Raw genomic sequence first — 26333 nt, forward strand, 5'->3', positions numbered from 1 at the left:
GAACAGCGGGGATGGAACTGGGAACGGGGCAGGGATGGATTAGCGAGAAGGGCAGAGATGGAACAGGGAACAGCGGGGATGGAACTGGGAACGGGGCAGGGATGGAATCGGGAACGGGGCAGGGATGGAACTGGGAACAGGGCGGGGATGGAACTGGGAACGGGGCAGGGATGGAACCGGGAACGGGGCAGGGATGGAACTGGGAACGGGGCGGGGATGGATCCCGGGGTCGCCCCGTGCCCGAACACGCGGAGCGGCAGGGATGGATCCTAGAAGCACCGTGTTCGGATTCCGAGAACGGCAGGGATCGATCCTGGGGAGCGCCCCACGACCGAACCCCGGGAGCGCCCGGAGCTCGAAGCCCAGGAGCAGGGCAGGAACGAATCCCGGGATTCGGGCAGGAACGGATCCCGCCGCCTTGTGCCCTGATCCCACGAGCGGCGGGCCCGGGTCGTGCCCGCTGTCGCCCCTCGGGCTCGACGTGTCCCGGCGGCCCCGCTGCTGCGGAGGCCAGGGTCCCCGGGGCGCGGAGGGCACCGTCGGGGGAGAGCTCTGCCGCCGCCCCGCAGCCCCCGCCCCGCAGCCGTCCGCTAAGTCGTTTCTGCCCCGCGGCGGAGCGAGAGGGCGTCCGGTGCCCGGTGTCCCGGCGGGGCTCGGCCCGGCCCGCTCCCCCCCCGGCCGCGGGCGGCTTTTGTTGCCGGCGGCGCGGGGCGGGGGCGCGGGGGGCGGCGCGGCGGGGCGGGGGCGGTTTTGAGGCAGGAGCGGCGCGGCCCGTGCCATTCGCCTGCCGCCGCTCCCGCCGCGCTCCGCCGAGCCGGTCCCTTTGTGCCGCCGGCCCGGCCCCGCTCGCTGCCTAATTGGACTCGGTGAACGCCGCGAACGGGCGGGCGGTCGCCGCCTCCGGGCGCGGCGGCGCGTCGGGGAGGGGGGGCCGGGGCCGCGGCGGCTGCGAGCGGGGGCTGCGCGGAGCCCTCTCCTCCCTTCGCCTCCCGGCCGATCCCATTCGCCTTTGTGCGTGCCCAATCGCCGCGTGCTCCCCGCGCGGAACGGGGATGACATTTTGATTTCATCATTAGCATCCGGCGTCAGGTTGACGCAGCAGCAGCGGCGGCGGGAGGCGGCGGCGGCGGCGGCAGCGACGACCCCGGCTCTCCGCCTGCCCGCAGCAGCCCCCCGGTGCCGCGGGCTGCGCGGGTCCCCCCGGCCCCCCGCCCTGCCGCCCCCCCATGCGAGGGGCCCCCGGCCGGCCCCGCCGCCGCGCTCCCACGCCGCCCCGCCGCGCCTGTCCCCCGCGCCGCCGGGAGCCGCCACCTGCGCGCCGGGCGCGGGCTGCGGGGCCAGCGGCGGCCAGGAGCCGGGCGGGCAGCGGAGGATGCCGGAGACCGGGCAGGAGCCCCCCAGCGCCCCTCCGCCTCCCCCCAAGGAGTCCTTCTACATCAAGAACCTGCTCAACGGCGGCCCCCCCAAGGCGCCCCCCAAGCAGCCGCGGGCGCTGTTCGCCCCCTCGGGCAAGGCGGCGGTGGACGGCGCCGGCTTCGCCCTCTCGCAGGTGGGCGACCTCGCCTTTCCCCGCTTCGAGATCCCGGCGCCGCGCTTCGCCCTGAGCGCCCACTGCCTGGAGCGCGCCCAGACCTGGTGGTACCCCTACGCCCTGACGCCGGCCGGAGCCCACCTGCCCCGCACGGAAGGTACCGCTCCCCAAAACTTCCATCGCTCCTTCCTTCCCTCCGTCCCTCCCCGGCGGGGCGGCGGCCGTGGGGACCGGGGGCGGCGGGGCGGGGGGGTGAAGCCGGCGCCGGGGCGGCGCGGGGATCCGGCCGGCTCGTCCCGTTCCCCCCGACGGGACGCGGGGCCCGGGTGGTGAAGGTGTCTCTTTGTGTCCCTCGTCTCCCCCCTTCACGCCCCGCTTCGTCCTTCCCATCCAGCCGCAGAGAAATCGCTGCTGAGGGACTCGTCCCCCGCCTCGGGCACCGACCGGGACTCCCCGGAGCCGCTGCTGAAGGCGGAGGGGGAGCAGAAGGAGCTGGACTCCAAGAGCCCCGACGAGATCGTGCTGGAGGAGAGCGACTCGGAGGAGGCGAAGAAGGAGGGAGGCGCGGAGGACTGGAAGAAGCGGGAGGAGAGCCCGGAGAAGAAGCCGTGCCGCAAGAAGAAGACGCGCACGGTGTTCAGCCGCTCGCAGGTCTTCCAGCTGGAGTCCACCTTCGACATGAAGCGCTACCTGAGCAGCTCGGAGCGCGCCGGCCTGGCCGCCTCGCTGCACCTGACAGAGACCCAGGTGAAGATCTGGTTCCAGAACCGCCGCAACAAGTGGAAGCGGCAGCTGGCGGCCGAGCTGGAGGCGGCCAACCTGAGCCACGCGGCCGCGCAGCGCATCGTGCGCGTCCCCATCCTCTACCACGAGAACTCGGGCGCGGAGGGGGGCGCGGGGGGCGGCGGAGCCCCCGGCACGCAGCCCCTGCTCACCTTCCCTCACCCCGTCTACTATTCGCACCCCGTGGTCACCTCCGTGCCGCTGCTGCGGCCCGTCTGAGCCCGGCCGCCGCTGCGCGGAGGGGCGCGGAGAGGCGCGCAAGTCACCCGGCCGCTTGTAAGTACTGCAGCCCCCCGTGCGAGTCACCCGGCCGGCGAGGGACTGCGGGGACACGAGTGCGGGGCTGGGGGGACCCCTCGGCGGGTGGTGGTGGTAGGAGGAAAGTCGCGGGAATTTAGGAGAGGAAAAAAAAAAAAAGAAATAAAAATGTGGGGGGAGGGAAAGGAAAATGAGGAAAATGAAAGCGGGGACTTGTAGAGAACCCTGGAGCTGTCACACCTTTTGTAAACATGGATGAAAACAGCGATGGTCTCTCTCTCTCTCTCTCTCTCTGTGGCTTTAGTTTTATTTTTGTAAAAAAAAAAAAAAGGAAAAAAAAAGAAAAAACAAAAAAAACAGGGGGAAAGGATAGTAATAAAATAAAATGAATAGTCCCAGGCCACTCCTCGAGATTTGCCAAACGCTAATGGGAAGCTGAATTTCTGTTCCTTTCGGATCTCTCCTTCTGCCTCCAAATAATTGTTCAGGCTCCTGATCCTGTCGTGACTCAAACTTCATCGACCACGGCTTTTCATTTAAGCAGACCTTTGCCTCTTTGCTTGCCCACGTTTTGTACCTTTCGGTTTTTGCCATGAGACTTTCACGAGCAAGAAATACAGCCTCAAAGTGAACGGTTAAATACACTCGCACGCTTTGAGTGACCCTTATTTATTATCGTTTACTTAGACATTTTTAATTCTTGTTTATAATTCTTGTTTTTCCTAGTTGTCGGGTTGTTTCGGGTTTTTTTTTCCCTTGTAAAGTTATTTCGGTATCTGGGGGGTGGGAAAAAAATCTGTGCCCTTTTGCTTTCTTTTGTAACACTAATTATTATTATTATTATTATTAATATTATTGTACTTTTGAACTGTGCAATATTGTACGACGATTCTTAAAGCACTGCTTTTATTTGAATGGTGAGGAAAGGGTTTTTAGCATTGTAAAATTGCGTTTCTTCATGTTGTGCAAAATAAAATAAAAAAAGAATTAAACGCGAAGGAAAGTGAGAAGAGAGGAGCAGGGCATGGGAATTAGCATCGGCCCGGCTTATGCGAATAAATAAGGGAGATTCGGTGAGCTGGGCGCTTTAAGTGAAGGACAATCAACTTTAGGGTAATTTTAATTTATTTGATATGATGTACAGTTTTCTTCTAAAGTCCATTGAGTATGTGGATTTTAATAGGCAGAAATCAAGTGAGGAGTGGACACCTCTAGTCTCTCTCTGTCTTAGTGTCTGCTCACCTGTTGTCTGACAATTGTTTGCTGTCTTCCCAAGGGTTTGGGTTGGTTGGTTTCTTTTCTTTGTTTGATTTTAAATTTCGTTTTCCAGTTTCGGTTGTACCCTCTGCCCTCTCGCTTTCTGTTAGGGATCGGTCCTATTTTTAAAACAGCCTATATTGTTATAAACTTAATGTTGTGGTGGAAAAAAAAAATCAATAAAACCCGTTCCTTATCATTTCTTAAGTGTGGTTTTGGGAGGAAAAAAAATTAAAAAGAAGATAAATAACAACATTTTTAAAAAAGTAGAAACAACAAAACAAATAACCCGAGGGCACGGAGGCACGGAGCGGATCTCGCCGGGGCTCCTTGGAGCGGGGATGCCGAGGGAAGGGGATGGGCAGGGCGGGATTTTGCGCGGCCCCGGCGCAGCGGGGTCGCGGTGCCCGGCTTACCCCGAGCCAGGGGCCGCAGCCTCCCGGGGAGCCCCGCCGAGGGGGCAGCGGGGGGGTCCCTGCCCGGGGAGGGGTCCCTGCCCACGGGAGCGCCGCCTCCCTCCCCGAGGGCTTCCCCTGAACTCCTGCCGCCCCTTCCCCCGCGCCCCCCCGCCTGCCCTTCGCCCCCTCCTTCTCCGGGGCTGCCGCAGGGTGTCCGAGCCCCGTGCCCACGGCCGGGGCCCTCACGCGTGTTCAAACCCCCGGCAGGGCTATCTGGAGATAGGATCGCCCTCCGCTTCCCGCAGATTGGCCCGAATCGACGTGTTGATAGCGCCGAGGGCAGGGTTTGGGGCCAAAGAAATCAAAATCAAGCGCAGCGTTGCGAGAAGATAATCCCGCGTTTTCTTTTCGTTTGGGATAAAAACCCTGGCAATGGGTCGTAAATGAAAAATAAACAGAGTTTCGGGGTCAAAATGCGGTGCTGGCTGTGTCGCCTACAAACAGAGCGATGCCTTTGCTGTTTGCAGTACCAACTTTGGGACAAGTCGCTTGCAGCCCATTAAAAATATTGTTGTCATAGTAAATACGTCTTTCCATTTTACAGCGCGGCAGCACGATGTTATCAAACGGCAAGGAAAAAAAGCTCATTTATTTCTGGGCAATGCTCAGAAAACGATTCCGGACCCTCCTGGCCCTTGCCCGGCAGAGGAAGGAGCCGATGGAAGCAGCGCGGCTCCGGCCCCGCAGCGCGGCCTTTGCGCGGGTGCGGGCGGCGGGCAGCGGCTCCCCGTGCCCGTCCCGGGACCGTCAGGGCCATTTCCCAGGGGAACGATGATCTTGGTGGGGTTGATGAGGCGCAAGATTTTTTTTTTTAATTAAGGAGAGAAAAAAAAAAAAAAAAAAAAAAGGAAACTAAGCACTCTAAGCATATCCCAGCTTTTCTGCTTCCCGCTGCCCTTGCACACCGCGGGATCGACAGCACGCGGATGCTGTGAAACCTGGCGGTGAAGTTGGGCCGCGGGCCGAGGGTCGGTGAGCCCGGTTCTCTGTCCCCCGAGCCGCGCCTCTCCCGCGGCCGGAGTTTCCCACAGCCCGGCCAGGAGGGATCGCTCGGAGCGGGATGCTCCGCATCCGTCCGCATCCGCAGCGAGCCGAGCCCGGCGCTCAGGCTTTTCTCAAGCCTTCAGGAGGTGTCCCCAAACTCCATCCTATCCCTCAAGGATCCAGCGAAACGCGGAGCGAAGGGTTCCGTTTCTCCCTTCGAGGAGAAGGAGCGAGGGCTCCGCCAGCCCCGGCGCTCCCCGCTGCGCTGCGCCGCTCCCGGGCGGGGGGCGCCGGCCTGGAGCGGGACAGGAGCGGGACAGGAGCGGGACAGGAGCGGGACAGGAACGGGACAGGCTGCCAAGGGAACCCCCACCCCCTCCTCCCGCACCTTTGGCCCTGCTTAAAGTTCCTGGAGATCCCGCATCACTCTGGGATGGAGTGAAAGCAATCGCTTTGAGTGGTGGAAAGAAAATCATCTTTACGGAAACAAAAACTCTCTGTCGGGGAGGCGGGGGCGATTCAAAGAAAGTTGCTTCGATCTTCTCGGCTGTTGGCAACTCCGCGACCACTCGTGTTTACTGCTGCAACCGCGCTCGGCAAATCTCTGCCTTTGTTTGCAATTCGAGAGATAACGCGGTTCTTCTCGGCCACTGTTTTGAGCAGGGCTGAACAGAACTAGCTCGCCTGTTTGTGGTCGAAACACACATGTATTTCTTTTATTTGGTAGTAAATAGGGGGTTGCTGTGTATAGCAAACAGCGGGGGGAAAGATATAAACTTCCCGGCCACCAGATTTGGGGATTCAGAAGAGTTTTGCCTTCCGGAGGGCTGCGGTAGGGAGCGGCCCGGCCCCTCCAGCAGCCGCACGCTCCCGGCGACCCACGTTGGGAGGTTGGTATTTTTTTATCCTAATTATTATTATTGATAATTTCCTCTTTTTTTTTTTTTTAGCGGAATATTTTCAAAATTTCTGGTACAGATCGGTGGGAAATGTTTGATCCTGCTGTCAGTGTCTGCGACGCGCAGAACGGGCGGCAGAGGTGGGGACGCACGGAGCCGCTCCGAGGGAATAATCCCGCTTTAAAACAGCGGTGGAAAACCCTGTGGGTTTGGGTTTCAGGGTTGGTTTTTTCTTTTTTTTTTTTTTTTTTCCCAAATATGCTGCAAGTGTCTCTGCAATAATCACTTTACTCTATCGACTTGGCATAGTGTGCTAACGGAATGAGAAGACCATTAAGAGCATTAACAGATTGGTACAGCATAATGCTTCAGTTCATATTGATCGTAAAACGTCTGTAAAATATTGTTTCAAATGAATCTATTGTTCCTGCGCTCTTTCGGCGGTGTTGATGACCTTGGTTTGTTCTCCCGCATCCAAATTATTCTCTCGCCGCTCCCATATGATTGGGGACCCGTCAGTGGGACCTGTCGCCGCCGTCCCCGCGGACCTTCACCCACCCGAAAGCGTGGTTTGAGGGGTCAGAATCACCTCAAAAATAAGAGAAAATGAGGAAAGGTTTCTGCAGGAGGGAAGGGAGCGGGTGTGAGTGTGCCCTGCGTGCGGGAGCGGCTCGCCCGAGCCTCCCTGCGCTCCGCACCGTGCTCGGCTGCGAGGTGAAACCTCTCCCGGGATCACAGCCCCGGGAAGCCCCCAGAGTTGCTCAGCGGAGACTTCTGAAGCCGTTTAGATGAATATGGAGTCGAAGGGGATGCGGATCCTGCGGGCAGCCCCCACCCCACATCCCGCGGGGAGCGGGGGGACCCCGGGGAGCGCAGCCCGCGCCCGGGGCCTTTGGCGACCCTGCCGAGCTGCTCGTGCATATTTTACCCAAATCAGCCAATCCCTCTCGATCAGAGCGATGCCTCGGATTTCAAACTGCGCGGCCCCGCTCCCCGCCTCGCTGGAAGGGGCCGTGGGGCGGCTGTCCCCCCGCGGGGACACGCGTGTCGCCCAGGCGGAGCGCGGAGCGGCCCCGTGGGCACTCCCGCGGGCGTGGGAAGCGGCCGCTAGACAGGAGTGAAACCTTCCCTTCCCTCAGGTTTGGTCACCTGGTCTCGGCTCTCCTGAGCTCCGATATTTTAAATAAATATAAAGAATCTCTTGCTCTCCTCAGCTCTATTCGCCTTCATGATAGAGTGGAACCATCAGATTTTCATCAAAGTTCTATTAAGTGAAACATAGGTTGCAGGGCACCCTCTGATTGAAACAGTTTAAATTTTAATTGTGTTTTTAATTTGACATATAGTTGCAGAAAGGAATGACACTACAACGCCAAGGGGCGGTCGATTTTCTTAATTTCTCCCAGAGGAATTGATGAGTCTATCAGGCCACTAGATTGGAAACACATTAAAGCTCTCTGGTTAGGTTGTTAATTGGAACTTGATGGATAGAGGGCCTTGGATAGGCTATGCTGATCCAATCTTCATGACTTTCTGTTTTCCAATAAATTACACGATTCATTTTCCAGCCACAGATTACATAAATTGTACACCTCTAGGGCTCTCTTTTTCAAATAGGGAGCCCTTTTCCCCAAAAGCCTATTGCGAGATGTCATTTGCACCAAAAAACGAGCAGCAGAGGCTCTTGAATGAAAATCGAAACATAATCAACGTTTATACTTAGAAAATTTATCGAGATCATTTTCTCTGGTATTTCCTTATTTTAAAGTTTGGACGCGCCATATATCATAATCCACACGTGTAAAGGGGACTGTGTTTAATATTTATCGAAGCTTGATTCCAAGATCAAACTTGTTTATGACTTCATCTGTCATTTCAGAGGGAACCTTCTCCCGATATTACGGCCGCTCAACAAGCCTATTTTCCGAGTGCTGCAAAAGCAGCGGAGATCAATTTTTATTAGGCTCCCTTTGAAAGCTTGCTCAGGGCCACTTTAATATCGAGCATTGTAATAATCTGGAGATCTAAACTTTAAGCGTTCGCTCCGTCTTTCAAAGTTTATCTTTGCCGCGGCGTTTGAGCATCGGTGCCCCGACGGGACGGGCCGCGGGGAGGGAGCGGGGGGAGCGGCCAGCTGCGGGTTACCCCCTCGCAAACCCCTTCCCGCGGCCCGCAGCCCCTGCCCTGATGAATATTTGATCAGATGATAATGAGAGCGCTGCTGGGCCGCTCCGACCCGCCGTCCCTCCCTTCCCGGCAGCGGCATCCCGCAGAATCTGCTCGGCTTCCCTCGGCCGCTTCCCAAATTTCGCTTAAATACTAATTTTAGGGAGATCTGGAGGTTTTCTGGCTGCGGCCGAGCCGTGCCACGCTGCTCGCAGCGCTTTTCCCTCCCAGCCCAGCATCCAAACTCCGCAGCGTCCCCTCGGCCCGGCCGGCGCCACCCGAGCGGCTCCCACGGGCCGAGGGGAAGGGAGAGCAGTGCCAGGGCCACGCTGTGCCAGGGCCACGCTGTGCTGGTGGCCTTCGAAGGGACGGAGCTGCCGTGGGCGGCAGCTGGAGGCCAGCGGTGCCGCCGCAGTGTCACGTCGGGGGGTGGCGGAGGAGCGGGGTGGCCCTTCTGTCGCCTTCCCTCCCTGCTCCGGGCCCGTCCCCGCGCAGGAGCCGAGGGCTGGCGGCGCCCAGGGGCTCTCCCGGCTCGGGCAGGTCCACGCACGGCTTCGGCTCGGAGCAGCTCCCCGCCCCGGGAGGGCTGGGGGGTCCGGCTGCGGGGCCAGCCGGGGCGGCAGAGCGGGATGAAGGACGATTTCTTAAATTGTATTTCAGTGCGGGGTCTTTCCGGGTTAATGAGCTGACATCATGATTAAAGCTGACCATTTGTAATGTGTCGCGACCCTGTTGAAAAGCACTGAAAAGGTTAATGTGGTAAAACAGGACAGCACCTGCCCCTCAGAGGGAGAGGAGGAGCTGGAACACTTTTCCTAATCAATTAGTCCATTAATGAGTCTATCAAGTAGTTAAGTAGTTAAAGATTATGCCGCTGGTCTGGGTAACAGTCGTCATCTCGCTATACCTAATTATATTATAAGTACTTTATTCAATATACCGGACATAATATGGTGACTCGGAGTTAATGAAAATGTCATTTTAAAACGTCTTGACATTTGTCTCTATTGATTTGTATATTTCCATCTCATTCTTTGCTTTTCCCTATTTGATTTTTCTTTCTTTCTTTTCTTTTTTTTTTTTTTTTTTTTTTTTTTTAATTTTTGGAGGGGGTTTATATTTCTGGAGAGAGGTAATGACCGCACCCTGGGGGGAGTAATCAACAGCTGGAGCTCGCAGAGACCCCCGCCCCACGCCGCCCGGGCAACCCGGGGTTAAAAACCCGGTGCCACGGCTCCTGCCAAGGCCAAGGATATTGCACCTGGACACGGATGCGACCAAACCCACCAGGATTTCCGAGCTGCGGCAGCGCTTCCCTCTCGCTCCCCTCCGCGGGAGCCCCCCGGCCGCAGCGGGGCTGCAGCAGCCCGGCCGGGGACGGGACAGTGCCACCCACGGACACGGGTGTCCGCAGGGGAGAGGGGTCGGGGAGGGAGCTCATCCCTCCGGGGAAATGGAGGCGGAGAGGGCGGCGGGGTCTGCCCGGGGCAGGGGAAAGGTGGGGCTGGGGTCGTGGGGCAACTCGGGGACCGGGCTGGTGCTCTCCCCGTTACCGGGGCTCTTTCCTGAGCCTTCGCGGGGCGATGCCACGCCGGTGGGAGGGAGGGCCCAGCTCCCGGTGCCAGGCAGCCGTCGGGGCTCTGTCTCCCCTGGCACCTCCGGGGAAAGGGGCTCCAGGCCCCAAACCCGCGGCCTGGGGAGCCTCTGGGGCTCCCAGCTGCCGCTCCGTCTGCTCTTGGGAAGGTGGTGGGTCCTGGCGGGGTCCTTGCCCTCGGCCCCACGTTCCCTCTGGGACAGGCGGGACAACAGCTGCCACCTTCGGGTTCCCCTTCCGAGGGCAGAAGCGGCGGGGGAAGAGCTGCGGTGGCTGTGATTTACACCCAGCCCGAGGGAAAGAAGAGCCCCTGACTGCTGACAAAGTTTATTTGGAAATGCAGCGGCACGCACCCTCCCTCCCTGCTCCCCACGGCTTCCAGGCCCGGGGACGGAAACGCGGGAGGAATTTCGTGGGACATTTGTCACCGGCTGCAGCACAGCAGCGCAAATCCCGCATTCTGGAAGGTTTCCCAGTGCTGCCGAGCAGGCGACACGCACCGCGACAGGTTTTTTCCCTCTTTTAATGAGGAGCAGGGTAAAGATCCCCGGATATGCACAAGGTGTTCATCCCGACACCCCCGCCCCCGGCCGGCATGAGCCATTCAGCCCACGTCGCTGTCGCCCACTCGAGGCGCAGGGCAGGAGGGATGGCGGGCGGCCAGCAGCCCTCCTCCGGGGGCGCGGGGTCAGCGTAGCCCCCGGGGACGACGGCGAGGACCCGGCGGGGGTTCCCCCCTCCGGCTCCGGCGCATCCCCCCCGCGCCCCCCCATTCCCGGAGCCCGCGGGTTTCCAAACTTTCCGTGTCCGCCGCCGCCGTGATTGGCGCGGCGGAGGCCACCTCCATGCAAATGAAGCCCCGCCGCCCGCCGCCCGCAGATCAATAGGGACGCGGGGGAAGGAGCATGCATTCCGCCCGGCTCGGCGCGGGGAGAGCCGGCCGCCGCACGCCCCGAGCGCCCCCCGAAACACCCCCCACCGACGGCTCCCCGCAGGCTGCCGGGGCACCCCCCGCCCGCGCACGCCGAGCCCCTCTAAAGCGACAGCTTCCCTCCTCTGCTTTCTTATGAACCCAGGATGAGCAGCAAAGAAGAGCCGAGCAAGTGCTGTCCGGCGGCTGCTCCCATCTCCAGTTTCACCATCCAGTCCATCCTGGGCAGCGGCAGCGCCGATCCCCCCCGGGAAGCCGCAGACAGGGCGCCCGCCTGGCCCGCCCGCGCCCGGACCCTCTCCCTGTCTTCGGAGGACGAGGAGCCGGAGGAGAGCTGGAAGCACCGCGGCTGCTTCTGCCCCGAGGCTCAGGGCCCCGCCGAGGCGTGCCACAAGCACCAGCCCCTCAGCTTCACCTGTCTCGGTGAGTACCGGAGGGACGGGACGGGGCGCACGGGCCCCGCCGGGAAGGGCCGCGGAGGGCTCGGCCCCGGTCCGGCCCCCGCCGGGAAGAGGGAGGCGGGGGCGCGTCGCACCTGCTCTGCTTTCGGGGCACAGAGTGTTTGCGCCGTCCGTGGGTGAAGCGGGGAGGAAGGAACTCCAGGAAAAATGGGGTGGCTTTTTTTTTTAAAAAAAATCTTTTCCATCCCATCCGGCGTTCATTTCCCCGAGGGATGCGGTGCGATGGATAACGCTCGTTTTCCTAGATTCTGATTACAGCGCTCGGGCAGAGGGAAGAACGATGTTTATTTATTTTTTTAAAGCATTATTTCTGAATAAACGGTCTGTGAAATGCGATGCTGTAAAGTAAAATTTGCTGGCTCGTGTCGGATAGGAAGCCTGGTACTCAGCTGCTTTCAGTGTGGCACGCACACCCACCTGTCCGTCCATCCATCCATCCATCCATCCATCCATCCATCCATCCATCCATCCATCCATCAGGGGCACAGGGATACCCAGGAGGGGATGTCTTCCCCCGGCGTCCGTTGCGTGTTCCCCCGGCAGCAGAGGCGGCGGGTGCCTGCCCGGGGTCTCGCCTCGGTGCTTTTTCCCTCCGGGCCGGGGGGCTCGGCCGTCGGGGGTCCCGGTGCCGGCCGCCGTGCGACCCCCGCGCTGTCGCTCTGTTGCAGGCAGCGCCAAGGGGAGCGGAGCGGCGGCGGCGGGCAGCGGGGAGCGGGGGCCTTTCCTCTCGCCCCCCCAGCAGGACTGTAAGGACGAGAAGGAGAAGCCGCTGGGACCCTCCTCGCCTTCCTGCGGGGAGCGGCAGCGCGACGGCGGGGACCGGCAGGCCGGCGCCGCCAAGAAGAAGACGCGCACGGTGTTCAGCCGCTCGCAGGTCTATCAGCTGGAGTCCACCTTCGACATGAAGCGCTACCTGAGCAGCTCGGAGCGGGCCTGCCTGGCCTCCAGCCTGCAGCTCACCGAGACCCAGGTGAAGACCTGGTTCCAGAACCGCAGGAACAAATGGAAACGGCAGCTCTCGGCCGAGCTGGAGGCGGCCAACATGGCCCACGCCTCGGCGCAGACTCTGGTGGGGATGCCGCTGGTGTTCAGAGACAATTCCCTCCTGCGAGTGCCGGTGCCCCGGTCCATCGCCTTCCCCGCCCCTCTCTACTACCCCGGCAGCAACCTCTCGGCCTTACCGCTCTACAACCTCTACAACAAGATCGACTACTGAGCCCCGCGCCCCCCGCCCCGTCGGGACCCGCAGCGGGAGCGGGGCCGGGGCCGCCGCGGGGGCTCCGTGCGGGCTCTCGGGCCGCCCCCATGGAGGGGACCCAGCACCGAGACTGATGGCAGGCACGGGCAAACGGAGAGCCCGGGGCGCCGGGGGCACCCCCGCTCTCCCCTCCTGCCGTCCCGTCACTTGAAAAGAAAAAAAAAAAATTAATTAAAAAAGCGTTATTTCAGATCTGTAAATATTTTTAAAGAAAGTAAGAAAGAAAAAAAAAATTAAAGCGTTTTAAGCCTCGTTTGTAAATTTGCCACCTCGGTCGCGTGTCCCCACGCGAGGGGGACCCCGGCACCGGGGGTGCCCCGCAGCCGGGCCGGGAAGGGCCCAGGATCCGGGATCGATGCACGGCAGAGCCAAAACGACTCGTAACGCCGAGGGTTTGGTTTTTTCCGGAATTTTTGCTCCTTATCTCGTTTCCTGCCGGGAATCCCAGCCGAGCCCGACCGTGCCGGGGCCGGCGGGGGCTCGCTGCCCTTCTCTCGGCGGGAGATGAGGGGCATTTCCCGAAAAGTTTCGTTAAACGGGGACTTTTTTTTTTTGTGTGTGTGTTTTTCGGAGTGTTTCAGTGGAAGCCGCGGTGATGGGCTCCATCCTGGACGGCTCCCCACGGGACACGGCCTCCGTGGGTCACTCCAAGCCGGGAAATCCCGGCAAGTGGCGATCGAACTGCGGCCACCGGCTCCGAGGTACGGCCCGTACCGAGCGCCGGGGCTGCAACAGCGACAGCAACGAGGACAGCGAAAAACAAACCCCCGAAAACAGAGAAATTAAATATCCGAAGGGATAAATAAGGCGTTTTTTCCTTGCGGGGAAGGAGAACGCGCTCCCCGCGCTCCACAGCCGGTGTTGGAGCCACAGCCCCGGGGGAGCGGCAGCCGGGGTGGGGAACGCAGCCCCGCTCCGTCGCTCCGCCTTTCGGACGCTATTTTTAGGGGTAATAACTCGTATTTCGGGTTTTATCCCTTAGCACCGCTGAGTCCCAGCAGCCGCCTCTCTTCCCGTGCGGTTGCCCAGGGGGAATCTCCCGGGCCTCTCCGTTATCAGCCGGGGTGGGACGGGGAGAAGGCGCCGATCCCCCTCACGCCGCCACTGCCCCGGGGAGCGGCGAACTACAGCTCCCGGCAGGCCCCGCGGCGGCGGGCTCGCGGCGCACGTCGGGCACGCAGCGCCACGCGCGTTCGAACCGGCCAATCGCGGGGGGAGGGCGGCAGTGCGCGCGCGCGGGCGGCGGCGGCGGCTGAGGTGAGGCCGGGAGCGGGAGCGGGGATCCAGGATTGGGATTGGAACCGGAACCGGGGATTCGGGGTTCGGGACTGGGGATCCGGGACCCCGGGCGCGGCCGAACCCTCCCGTCCCGGCCGCGCTTTCGTTCCCCGGTGCGGCGCCCTCCCTTGCCCGGTTCCCAGGCCCTTCCCTCACTCTCTTCCCTCCCCGCAGCGTTTGCCTCATCCCGGCGCTCCTCACAGGGACCGAGGCCTCGGGGCTGCCCTGACTCCGAAAACTTCTCCTTGGCGGCCCGTGGAGCAGCGGGAGGAGCTCGTTCAGCATGAAGACGGTACTTTGAGTTTCGTGTTTTGTGAATTAAAGCGCGGGAGGGGAGTCCCGAGGCTCTCACGGGAGCGTTCTGCTTTGTTCCAGCTCCTCTGTCCATCTGAGTGACACCTGTCTCAAGAGGAGCTGTAAAAGCTCAAGTTTCTTACTTGCTCACTAAAAATTCTATATTTTCCCCCATTTCTTTTTGCCGAACTGAACCCCGTGGTTAAGTCAGAATCGCCATTTCAGCAGCATGTGCTTTCTCTGTAATATTTAAAATTTTTTTTTCCTCGACATTTTGCCAGAACTTTATTGTTTAAGTGGGCATAGCACTGTGGTTTGGAATCCCGATTGTGTTTTTGTGAAAGTGTGGAGCTCTGAGTCTGATTTTTTTTTTTTCATGTGTAAGAGGCAGGGTATACTTAAATTCTGATATTATGAACATTGTTGTGGATTAAAAATATCTTTGGGACATCCTTCCAGGTTTCTTGTGTAAGCAGCTTTGCCTCCTGGAGCTGCTTTTGGGCTGGTTAATAATTTGTTCCAGGCCTCAATAATACAATAAGTTGTACCTCAAACCTCATGTTTTGTTTGAGTTTTCTGGCCTAAGTAGGCACAGCAATAAGCTTATCCAATTGAATTGTCTCAGTTGTTCTGAATTCCTTTAGGTTTTGTGTCTCTGGACCTGCATCTGCAACATCCTCAGCGGGTGCTGCTGAATTCCAAGGAACATTCCCATGGAAAGATGTGTGCCAAAACCTCAAGCCTCTCTTTTCCCAAAGCAGGGTTAAAAAGGGGCTCAGAAAGAAGCTTCTCTATTATTAAAAGGTTTTTTCCTCCTTCACTTCATGCTTCAGTAGCAGAACTAGCACTTTCTATTGACACAGTGGGTGGTTTTTTGTGTTGTTTGAAGGGTGTCTGAGCAAAGCTCCCACTCAGGAAATCCCTCCAGTGCAGGAATGTGTGTTCCTCACTTTATGACACAACCTGGTGATTGTTTAGCTGCTGACAAGCACTAAACTGGAACCACTGTGCCCTAAATTTGCACCTTGTCCCTGGTTCATCTGCTCCTCGTCTCCTGATTTATTCTCAGGGGTGTAATCTTACCTTTGCAGTTGTGCATGCAAATCCTGTGGCAGTGTCACAGAAAATCTGAGCTCATTCACTGCTCTGCCCCATCAGCAGAAGGTAAATGTGCTGAGAAGGCCTTGGGAAACCTTGGGAAGAGGCTGTGGTTGCTTTGTGGATGTGTAACCAGCAGTTTCTTCTTTCAGGGTGTTTGTAAGGTCTGAGCTCTTTTCCTGCTGAAATTTGCAGTTCATAACTTCTGCTGTCCTTGGAATTTTCCAACAAACTGGTCCTGGATTGGGAGTGCTGCAGTGCTGCATTTGCCTTTGGAGTCACTGCTCTTTGAAGTGTTGATGTTTTTTCCTGGTCACATCCCAGTTCCGTGGTCACTTCCACATTTCAGCACTTCAGAAAACATAACGTTCCTTTCTTTACCTGCTCTTTGTTTTTGCCCCTCTCTTAGAATCCAATCTTAAAGCTTTTTGTTGCACATATTTCACAGCACTTGTGGAAGCCTAAAGGTCTGAAAGTTGCACAGTGCCCAAAGCTATATGAAAGATGATCCATTTGCAATTCTTGGAAGTGTGTGACAGTCATACCAATGCAGGAGCAAATCAACACTTTTTGGAGTTTTCAAATCCAATTCCTTTCTCCTAATACATGTTTTTTAAAGCAACTTCTTGATGTTGACAATAACTTATAAATATGTGCTTCAAAAATCACAGCCACACACTCAGCAGAGTGAGGGAAGTACTTTTGTAAGTAACAATATCTCAGCCTATAGATTATAATAATGATCATAATATTTTTGTCGTGTTTATTCATGTTGCATTTGATATTTAAAAGAGAAAGGTGTTTATTTATTGAGGTTTTGGACATCTTGAATTTCAGAGTTTGGAGAAGTGTGGGTGTTCTGAACCTGTTCTGTGTAAAACCCAGTGAAGTTTTCAGGTCTGCTTTGGGCTGCCTTCAGAGGGCTCAGTCGTGTTCCCTTGCTAGGCCTGTGTTCTTGTAGTCATTCAAGTTGCATCTCTGCCTTATTGTCTGCAGATGACGGGATCAAACGAGTTCAAGCTCAACCAAACTCCAGATGATGGGATTTCATCAGTGAAGTTTAGTCCAAACACATCTCAGTTTCTGCTCGTTTCATCCTGGGACACAACTGTGCGGCTCTATGATGTTCCTGCCAACACCATGAGACTCAAATATCAGCATTCAGGAGCTGTCCTGGACTGTGCTTTTTATGTAAGTGTGGGAGGGCTTTTTTAATTATTATTTTACAGCTCTAGAATGCCCAAAGTATGAGAAATTGTCAGTGCTTGAAATTAAAGAGGGGACCTACCTGTGCTTTTTTTCGCTGAATGTTTTGTCATGTGGCTGATGCTGTACTGTGGATCAACACTCAGGTTCTCAAATAGTATCTCCCTTCTAAATCAGTTTTAGGATTAGCCTGCACCTAGGTGGGACTTAGGTTGTCAGTCATTTAAAATGTGAAGAAATGGAAATTATTTGGTCTAGCCTCTATCTGCCTTTTAAAAATTTATTTTTGTTTTACTTCTAAACTACAGAAATTTTTATCACTCAAAGCACTTCAACATTTTGTAAAGCTTCAGTCTGTTTAAATCTGGGTCAGACCTCAACATTTGTGTCTTAATTCCTGTCTTCCCAAAACTCCTGAAAGCAAGTCCTGTGTTACGAGTTTAGGGTGCTGAATGCAGAGCAGCCACGGAAACTTAATAAATAAATTTTATTGCTCTATAGGATCCTACCCATGCCTGGAGTGGGGGGCTGGATCAGCAGCTGAAAATGCACGACTTAAACACGGACCAAGGTGAGCACATTGACTTCTAAATGCTGTCAGCAACTGGCCTGAGCTTCAGATTTATGTACAAACATGCACAGAGTATTCTTCAGGTTCTTTAGGTGGGGGATATTGAAGTCTCTGACAGAATAACCAGTGACCCTAATAAGGACCACCTAAAAACCTGGAAGAATTTGGCATTGCCGGAAGGTTTGGGGGCTGCTTGCAGGATGCCTTGGATTGGTTTTTTGATGGTAATCCTGCCCCTGCCATAGACTTCAGTGGCTCAGTTAGGGGGAAGTAGCCAAGCTGAGCTAAAGCTGAGCATGTTGTTTCTCAGAGGTTTGTGGTTTGGATGTGTTTAGAATGATCTTTCATGGCAGAGCTTTTGCTTTTGTCAAGCATGGCCTTGTACTACAGTTTTTTCCTAAGAAAACATTGCTTGAAAGTAGCAGCTCCAGTGCCTTGTTGGAACATGGAACTGGTTTGTGTCACTTTTTTGTGTGTTTTTAGAGTGTTCAAGAGAAAAGCAAATTTCAGCCAGTCACCAGCACCTGCCAATAGCCAGGGCTTGACAAATCAGTGTGTGCAGTAATGGTACCAAAAAGCTCAAATAATTCTGCCATACCTGACTTCCTACAAGTGTTTTAATGTTTTTATTAAGGTGTAATACTCATTGCTTTCTCTTGTCATTGATGTACACAGGCTTAAGTTGCTTTCTGTGTTAGTGTGTTTGTCAGTGTGCTATCAATTGATGCTTTATACCTGTAAAGATCTCTCAGTGACTGCCTAAAATTCTTTAATCCTAAGCTCAAGAGACATAAATTTAAATGTAACAATCTTGATCTTTGCAAAAGTTATGCTTCTGAAGGCTGAACTATCCTTACAGGGACTTCGGGCATAGAAACGCACCTGTAGAATGTCAGAAAATGCTGTTGTGTTCTTTTTTTATTCTTTATTTCACACATTCTCTTTGTAGGGCCAGTAAAATTGCAAAATATTGTGTTTTCTTACAGAAAACCTTGTTGGTGCCCACGATGCTCCCATCAGGTGTGTGGAGTATTGCCCAGAAGTGAATGTCATGGTGACTGGCAGCTGGGATCAAACTGTCAAACTCTGGGATCCCAGAACTCCCTGTAATGCAGGAACCTTCTCCCAGCCTGAAAAGGTAAGTGCAGCATTCCAGGTGTTCAGTAATGCACCCTGGGACTGAAACACCACCAGGACACTGCCTTGGGCTCAGTCTGTGATGTTGTATTTCATGTTTTTTTAAACTGGCTGGAAGTGTAGCATTTTAAACTATTGGTATTCAGAATGTGTTGTTATTTTTGGTGAGGTCTTTGAGCTTTCCTCAATGTTCCTTAATTCTTGGTGCTTGTGCTGGACCACTTTCTTAAAATTTAAAATAAATTTGAAGGAAAACCAAGCATCTTGGATTCATTGTAAAATGCAAAGTTGATTTCCTTAAATGTTAAGATTTTAGGTATATCCAACCCTGGCAGTGCTAAGGTCTGATTGTTTGGGAATGTGCACAGAAAAAATATCTCTACAGGAGACCATTTATGTTGCCTGAAATAATATTTTTGTTTTTTACTTGTTTTCAAGAAATTGAAGAGAATTGCTTGTATTGTGATTTGCCTGTTTTGTATTAATGCCTAGTAAATTTGGATATTTTCCTAAAGCTGAAATCCTCTGAGATCATGGGAGATTCAGAAAGAAGATTAAATGGGATGATGTTTTCAGCTTTTTCTAATGGCCATATGATGTGTTAGCTTCTCATGCTGCTTACAGCAGTGTCATTGAAAGAATTAACAGAAATTCCTGGGTTTTTTTCCAGAGACTCCAAAACTCAGGCTGGCTTGCTGGATAATTTTACATTTGATTTTTTTTTTGCCTGTACCTTTTAAAAATTTCATTTAGCACTTTGACACCCTATTGTCAAGTCCTAATTATGAGCCATCATTACCTTCCCTTTGCCCCTAAATAGCTCTCACTTTTGTTCCAGCAGAGCTGGATCTACTTCTGGCCAGACCTTTGTGCAGAATAAAGTAATTGCATTATTTCTAGTTTTGATTTATAGATGTATGTAGCATGTAAAGAACGGTGATAAATTGCTGACAGAATATCATATAATGGACAGCCACAGTGAATCAAGCTGCTTATTGGTTCAGCAAGGTTCATTATGTCATTTTTTTAATGCTGCCTTTGATGAATGTGTACACCTACTCCACTGCATGACAACGGTTTCATTTGATTTATGGCTGTGTGGTGGAGAAAGAACACTCACTGTACAGGTGTGACATCAGTTTGTGAAGAGGATTTAAGATATTTAATGTTCTTTATGCCTTTGTTTCCCTATATGTACACAAACACATTTTATATAGTGTTTATGAATATTTCTGGACTGATTTTTACATCAATAACAAAAAGCTGTCTTGTTAAAATATGTAACTACTATTGGCTCAAAGTTTTCTTACCCTTTTTAGGAGTAATTGGGATCATCAGAAATTTTGGGCAACACTCTGTGTGAATATTTAAGACTTTTCCCATCTTAAAATCTCAGTCTTAAGAGTTCTATAATCACATTTTAGAGAAGAAGGCATGCTGAGTGGATGAGGGTTGGTTAAAGAAAGCTTTTTTATCTGTATGTATACATACACACCTGTCTGCTTAGCTTTTTATTAGAAATTAACTTTTTGGAAACATATTTGTAGCAAATGAAGAGAAAACTTGCGTGTGATGTTTCAGTGCAGTCTTACCAGAACCAAGCAGCTTTGTTGGGCTTCATCAGAGAACCACAAAGTGAAACCAAATGAAATCATCCAAGCATGTGCCAAAAGCAAACTGATTCCCTCTGGCAGGATACCAGATCTCTTACACTTTTAATTCCTGATCTGAGGAGTTCCCAGGATCTGTTTCCTGTGTGTTTGGCTGCATTTGAGCACTGGAAAAGGCTCATTCCCATCGTTTGCTCTTGTTAGCAGCTCAGTGGCTGCTGTAGGTAGCTGGATTCCATCTGCTGATGTACCAGCAACTTGGAGTTCATTCCATAGCACAGGCTTTTTTTGACTGAACCTCTTTCCTTTTCCTTGTATTTTTGTTTTGTTTCGTTTTTTAACACACTACCAGATGAACTGCATCCCAAGCAATAGCTAGAAACGACAATTCATGCTCTGAATATTTTCATATGAAATTTGATAAGCCAAAATTTCCCACTGAGCCAGGTTTTGGGGGAGAATTAAAATTCCAAGCCATTATCTTATTTTTTTTATATGTCAAGCATATTGCTTTCTTCAAATTCGCTTAGTTTTATTCAAGTACACCAGGTAATGGGTTGTTTTTTTAATGATCTCTTGGCAATTTATTTTATTACCATGAAGCTCAACTCAAAATACTCAGTTTATAAAGAAAAATACTTGGTTACCAGGTGGAGGAAAACAGAGAAGAGAATGTGTGATGTGGTTTTGTAGCACTAAACTGCAGGATCATGGACTGACAGTGGGAATGCAAAACCAAGTCAAGATTAATTCCAATATCCAGCACTTCCCTTCCTGTTCCTTTGTGTGGGTTTTTCTTTTGCCATTAATTTTGGTAAATGTAATGCTTGGAATAGTTTTTGAGCTTTCGAATGCTACATCAGGGTGTTCTCCCTGACCAGCTGCACATTCCTGCTGCTTGTCCCAAATTTGGGTTCTAAATGAAAGCTGAAGGGAATTCTGTTGCTGAGCATTCCATGGGAGATGTCACCACTTGTGTTAGTGCTCATTGCTGACAGCTTATTGTGTACAAAGAGCAGGGGGGTTTCCAGGCTAATATCAGTGTTAAATACTGTAAATATTCTTTTGGAAGGTCTACACCCTCTCTGTGTCTGGGGACAGGCTGATTGTGGGGACAGCAGGTCGGAGGGTGCTGGTGTGGGATTTGAGGAACATGGGATACGTTCAGCAGCGAAGGGAATCGAGCCTGAAATACCAGACCCGCTGCATCAGAGCATTCCCCAACAAACAGGTATGGCAGCAATGGCAGCAGTCACATTTCTGCTGAATATTCTTCAGGGAAATGGGGCTTTATTTCCAAGTTCATTTTTCAGCGTGGGTGTGTTTTGTGATCAAACTTTGGGAAGGGGGAGGCTTCTGGGGTACATTAATTCTTTTTAGTGCAGCTTAGCAATGTTTGCCACTGACTTACCAGTATATTATGTTGTTGTGTTGTTCCTCAAGATTTGTCTCCTTTTTAGAAATAACCTGTTTAATGAATCACAATGCTGACATGTAATTAAAAAAAACCATCCTTCCCCTCCCCAGCTGCAGTAGAAGAGAGAAAGCCAGATTTGGTGGTTCCTAAGCAGCTTTTATGCATTGTAACCCGGGGTTCTTGAACAGTCTGTGAACAGGGGCAGGATTAAAACTGCATGAATGTCATTTATATATTTTTCTTTTTTTTTCTCTCTGAGTCTGTGGCATGCACTGCAGAACCCTGGATCCATTATCCAGGGGGAATTGTACAATTCAGGTGCTCTTGCAGCTGTTCTGTGCAAGTTAACGTGGTGTGTCTGTGGTATTTCTTTTTTCAAGGAAAGCAAGAAGATTGGCTTTCTCTGCCAAACTAATTTGTAAGGGAATTTTCCCCTGTACAGAGTGATAGTACAGGAATTGCAAGACCTAGTTACTTGTTCTTGAACTGGCATGAATGCTTTGTCCGTTTTCAGTTCTAGTTATAGTAAAACAAGCTGATCTTCCAGATTGTATTGTATGATGGATTTTAAAGAGCCTTGTTATAGCTAGATATCATTGCAATCCTATTTCTGAAAAGATCTATTATGGACTTAACTCAAAAGTGATAATAAAAGCATCTCAGGTTGCTCCAAGTCAGGACTGTAATTAACTGGATAAGTGAACACAACTTGTAATCAAGTTTCACTGAAAATACTATTTCAGTTTGAGTGTTTAGTTGTTATTATAAAGCTCTGAACTAATTTTAATGTAATGTAATTCTGAAACTAAATAGTCCTGTTAGTATCTCTCATATTTCAGATATTTAGGCCTTGGGGGATAGGTGAGCGAATGCAAGGTGTTCTTATCTCTTGAAATTTTTTTCCCCAAAGACAAGCTTGTTTTTTGACCTGCAGAAGTAATTACAAGTCTCATTGTCAGCTTAAAACTATGATGCAATGAGAATCTCTCTTAGAAAGCTTTTTTCTAAGCCTTACCACTTTCCTAGAACTTAGAAGGCTATGAAATAAAATTCTATTGCAGTCTTTTCTCCAGTTGTAAACTTCTAAAACATGTAGCTCCAATTTTTTTTTTTTCTTGTTAGGGTTATGTTTTAAGCTCTATTGAAGGTCGTGTAGCTGTGGAATATTTGGACCCAAGCCCAGAAATCCAGAAGAAGAAATATGCATTCAAATGTCACCGTTTGAAGGAGAATAACATCGAGCAGATTTATCCAGTTAATGCCATTTCTTTCCATAACGTCCACAACACGTTTGCTACAGGTAAATACTCAATTCTTTGTAACATTTGCCTCAGTTCCTTCAGCTTTGATGTAAACAGATCAGCCTTTACTTCATATGCTCTGACTTTTTAAGCTTTAAATTGTATTCATGCCATAAGCAGAGTTTTTAAATTATTTGATGTAGTGAGAGTTCTTAACTCTTACTATTTTTTCCCCCAAACACAAGCTTGTGTTTGGAACTGCAGATGTAATCACAAGTCTCACTGTCAGCTTCAGATGTAATCACAAGTCTCACTGTCAGCTTAAAACTGTGATGCAGTGAGAATCTCTCTCAGGGAATTTTTTCCTGCCTTACCACTTTCTTAGAATTTAGAGTGCAGTGAGATAAAATTGTATTGCAGTCTTTCCTGCAGTTAACTGCTTTAACAGGGAGTTTGGGAAATGCTCTTTACCAAATGGATCAACCCTCTGTTTTTCCTGACAAAGTAATTATGAGTAGTTTTCCTTTTTTTTTCCTGTGCTGCGTCTCATCAGTTTTATTCTTCTCCTCAATTATAACTTCTTTTTGGCACCCTGACCGGCAGGCGGCTCCGACGGCTTCGTGAACATCTGGGATCCCTTCAACAAGAAGCGGCTGTGCCAGTTCCATCGCTACCCCACCAGCATTGCCTCCCTGGCCTTCAGCAACGACGGCACCACGCTGGCCATCGCCTCCTCCTACATGTACGAGATGGACGACATCGAGCACCCCGAGGACGGCATCTACATCCGCCAAGTGACCGACGCCGAGACAAAGCCCAAGTGAGTGCCTGCTTCACCTGCACTTGAGGCTCTCCGAGCCTCCGCCCCGAGATTTATTAATTTCCCTAAATTCATGAATAGTATTCTTGATGGCAGGAGATAGCCCCACTGTCAAGCTGCGCTGGGTTTGATGTTATCGCCTTCGCCCAAGCTTTCAATATCCGTCGGTTGATAGACGGCTGATGGATAAAATTGTGCCTGGTTGTTTAGCGGGAGAAGAATGTCAAACTCTTATCCTCTTTCAATAGGTGCTATTATATGAAGCTGTAGAGTTATTGCGAGCTCATTGCTTCAGGAATTGAGTGAGGAATTCAAGAATAATTTATTGGAGTAAATGTTACCGTGTTTGGGTATTTAAAACTTGGAATGAACGCAATCTGTCACACGGAGTATGCACCCAGCTGTCAGAGTGAGCAGTGAATTTAGATTCTGTTCTAGGAAGGTTGTGTAAAATCAAGGGGAAGCTCTCTCAGTTCCTGCATGTTGGAGTTTGCTGCAGCCCTTTGATAACACACTTTTCTGTTGTTGTTGCTGTCAAAACGAGGCAAACTGATTGATGGAGGCAAAAATTCCTGTTCAGCTCACTTTGGCATCAGTGTTACATAGAAAAATTGCCATCCCAGTGCAGAATTGTGCTGCCCTTAATGATGGAGGCACAGGAGCACTTGGCTTTATTTTCAAATTCCTGTGCTTTATCATGCTAGGTTTTTCTCTTTTAGTACTCAATCTGTCTTACACCTTATCAAGTTGTCTCCATTATTAAAAGTGGCTGTGAAAACAGATACATAAATGATCAAATTTCTTGAGTTTAAAACCTCAAGATCTTTCCCTTCACTTCCTTAAGTGACTTGTCTGTTGCTTTGGAGCAGCTGTTTTATACCTGCAAAGATGAGATATTTATTATTGTATAACTTCCACATCTCTCACTTGGAGATATTTGTTTTAAAGTAATTTTGATACTCCTAGAAAAATAAAGCCAGAACTATTTTAGTATTTATCTCTGGGAGTTTTTCAAATGGAGAAATCCAAATATGATAATTTATTTTTTTTTTTAAATCAGGTTGTACTTGTTATATACATTTATGAGTTGTTTTGTTGTGTTTTTCAAAGTTGATAAAAGAATACTTGCTGCTGTTGGTTTTCTAATAGTAAAAACTGCTTTCAGGTTTTTTTTTTTATTCATTGCTAGTTATAGTTGCTAATTCTGTAGATGCTTCATTCTGCTGTTCAAGGAGGTTAATCTACAATTAAACAATATTTCCTCTTGGCCCTCCATTATTTTCTGAAACAGATGGTTCATCATTTCCTGGGCTGTTAAACACAGCAAGGTTAAGGTTAGACTCTTGGGAATCAGCTAGTTTGGAATCTTATTAGGCTGTAGAAGGAAAACTAATAAGAATACTCCTTAATATCATTTTGTGACTGTAAACAATTATTTATTAGCAAACAATTGATCCCAGAAGGGCAAATTGTTTGAGTCAGTAATGAGCTGAGAAAAGACAGAGCATATCTGTGTATTTGGAAAATAATTGTAACGTAATTGCAATGCATTTAGACAGGCATCTTTTTGGACCTGTTTCTATCTTTAAATGAATTTCTGAAAACATTAACGAGGTTTGTATGCTTTTCTGACATTTACAAGTTGCTTGTGCCAACCTTAGGGCACTAAGAATGATGGGTATATTTTAGTGGTTCAGTAGTGTGAGTCATCTCTGGTTCATTCTAAAAATAAGTTATTAGGACAGAAGACTAATGGCAGTTTATAGTGGTCTTTTTGCATGTTAATTTGAGTCACAGTGTTTCTGCACAGTGCATGCTTAGTGCATCAAGATGGTGCCATATTATACAAAGATCACTTTTTTCATCATTAAACTCCTATATTGTGTGTCTTGGTGCAAGTGAAAGCTGCCTTTCTGCTATCCTAGGATGGTGAATATTCTGCCTGCTAATGATTGTTTTAAATATTCTTCCTAAAATAGAGTTTATTTCTTGCAGGTCCACTTAGACTACTGCTGCTACTCCTCTACAAGAGCTGCTCACCTAACAAGGCTCCACTAAAACAAGCGAAGTGAGAAGAACAATCTTTGTACTCCTGTTGTTTTTAATTAAGAAATGTTTGTTTGTTTCTTGTAGTTTGTATAAATCTGTCATTCCTTGCCTGCTTATAATGTTAGTGAAACTATTTTCTTTATCTGCTGTCTGGAGCTGAATTATTTCAATCCTGTAGATAACCTTTTAAAAATTTAGATATTTTGTAGTATCTGATTATGAAAACTTCCACTGCTTTCTTATTTGTTCAATAAATATCTATAGATTTTTTGAAAATAAATACTTTGTGTAGCAGCCTTTACTGATTTTGAAACAAATGTTGAGACCAATCCCTTAAATTGTAGGAGTTGTTGAGTTCTAGATCTTCCTGATGGAAAAATTTCTGAATCTTTAATCTTTTTCCAGTGAGATGAACTGGGAAATATAAAGCAATTTTTTTCTTTAGAGTATTAGCACTAAAAGCTGTCTCACTTAACTCTGTTTGCAGTGCAGACTCACACTGCTCTCCTGGTAGCTTGTATCAATGTTATTACTTTAATATTTATTTTGCAGTGGATTGTAAGGAGGGACAGAAAAGCTGAGGCTTGAGGAAGGTGATTGAGCTGTGGGTATTTTGGATTGGAGATTGGATTCGCTGTTTGCTTCCAACTTCTTCTCTTCTATCAGTGCCTGTGTAGCCAGTGGGAGCACTTTATTACCTGCAGGAAAACAAACTTGCTGACAACAGGAATGGTACCAGATCGTTGCAGAGAAGGTGGTGATGGAGAGGAAACAGCTCTGTGTGTGCAGAAATCTGACAAACCTGAGCTGTTACCAGGTAGACATGGTAAATGAGTTGTATATGGAATATTTTGTAGTTTGTCACGAGCTAGATGTGGATTCTTTGGTAATAGAAACCGGTTCTGATAGGTTTGGAAAAAAATGAAGATCTTCCTGAATTAAATATGAATAATGCCCTCACCACAGTGTCATCCAGCCTCTGTTCTGGTAGGTGTGTACCACTCCTGTTCATTGCAGTTTTGACTTTTTTGC

The 26333-nt window shown here is 50.8% G+C and overlaps 3 protein-coding genes across 4 annotated transcripts; all 3 read left to right on the forward strand.

The window, feature by feature from the left end:
- Nucleotides 1-803: 803 nt before the first annotated feature.
- On the forward strand, nt 804-4009 carry HMX3 (H6 family homeobox 3). The gene is made up of 2 exons (XM_038140784.1): nt 804-1688; nt 1926-4009. The coding sequence occupies exons 1-2, from the start codon at nt 1373-1375 to the stop codon at nt 2531-2533; spliced, it is 924 nt and encodes a 307-aa protein (XP_037996712.1). The 5' UTR covers nt 804-1372; the 3' UTR covers nt 2534-4009.
- A 2077-nt stretch (nt 4010-6086) lies between these two features.
- Nucleotides 6087-13109, forward strand: HMX2 (H6 family homeobox 2). The gene is made up of 3 exons (XM_038141298.1): nt 6087-6161; nt 11007-11284; nt 11991-13109. The coding sequence occupies exons 2-3, from the start codon at nt 11008-11010 to the stop codon at nt 12536-12538; spliced, it is 825 nt and encodes a 274-aa protein (XP_037997226.1). The 5' UTR covers nt 6087-6161; nt 11007; the 3' UTR covers nt 12539-13109.
- A 672-nt stretch (nt 13110-13781) lies between these two features.
- On the forward strand, nt 13782-25581 carry BUB3 (BUB3 mitotic checkpoint protein). Of its 2 annotated transcripts, XM_038141296.1 has the most exons (9): nt 13782-13837; nt 14033-14150; nt 16247-16441; nt 16958-17027; nt 18014-18165; nt 20847-21005; nt 22314-22491; nt 23036-23252; nt 25248-25581. In XM_038141296.1, the coding sequence occupies exons 2-9, from the start codon at nt 14142-14144 to the stop codon at nt 25255-25257; spliced, it is 990 nt and encodes a 329-aa protein (XP_037997224.1). In that variant the 5' UTR covers nt 13782-13837; nt 14033-14141; the 3' UTR covers nt 25258-25581. The 2 variants fall into 2 exon arrangements, with proteins under 2 accessions (XP_037997224.1, XP_037997225.1); XM_038141297.1 differs by lacking the exon at nt 25248-25581 and having other exon boundaries at nt 23036-23256.
- Nucleotides 25582-26333: the final 752 nt, after the last annotated feature.

The sequence above is a fragment of the Motacilla alba genome, chromosome 6, assembly GCF_015832195.1.
Source record: "Motacilla alba alba isolate MOTALB_02 chromosome 6, Motacilla_alba_V1.0_pri, whole genome shotgun sequence".
In the NCBI taxonomy this organism is placed as follows: Eukaryota; Metazoa; Chordata; class Aves; order Passeriformes; family Motacillidae; genus Motacilla; species Motacilla alba.

What these genes read in the sequence shown, in the direction of transcription:
- HMX3 (XM_038140784.1), top strand. Translation starts at nt 1,373, where the DNA reads ATGCCGGAGACCGGGCAGGAGCCCCCCAGCGCCCCTCCGCCTCCCCCC. An exon ending in CCACCTGCCCCGCACGGAAG is followed by an intron (nt 1,689 to 1,925) that starts GTACCGCTCCCC and finishes CTTCCCATCCAG; the next exon opens with CCGCAGAGAAATCGCTGCTG.
- BUB3 (XM_038141296.1), top strand. An exon ending in CCTTCTCCCAGCCTGAAAAG is followed by an intron (nt 18,166 to 20,846) that starts GTAAGTGCAGCA and finishes TTCTTTTGGAAG; the next exon opens with GTCTACACCCTCTCTGTGTC. An exon ending in CCACAACACGTTTGCTACAG is followed by an intron (nt 22,492 to 23,035) that starts GTAAATACTCAA and finishes CCTGACCGGCAG; the next exon opens with GCGGCTCCGACGGCTTCGTG.
- HMX2 (XM_038141298.1), top strand. Translation starts at nt 11,008, where the DNA reads ATGAGCAGCAAAGAAGAGCCGAGCAAGTGCTGTCCGGCGGCTGCTCCC. An exon ending in CCTCAGCTTCACCTGTCTCG is followed by an intron (nt 11,285 to 11,990) that starts GTGAGTACCGGA and finishes GCTCTGTTGCAG; the next exon opens with GCAGCGCCAAGGGGAGCGGA.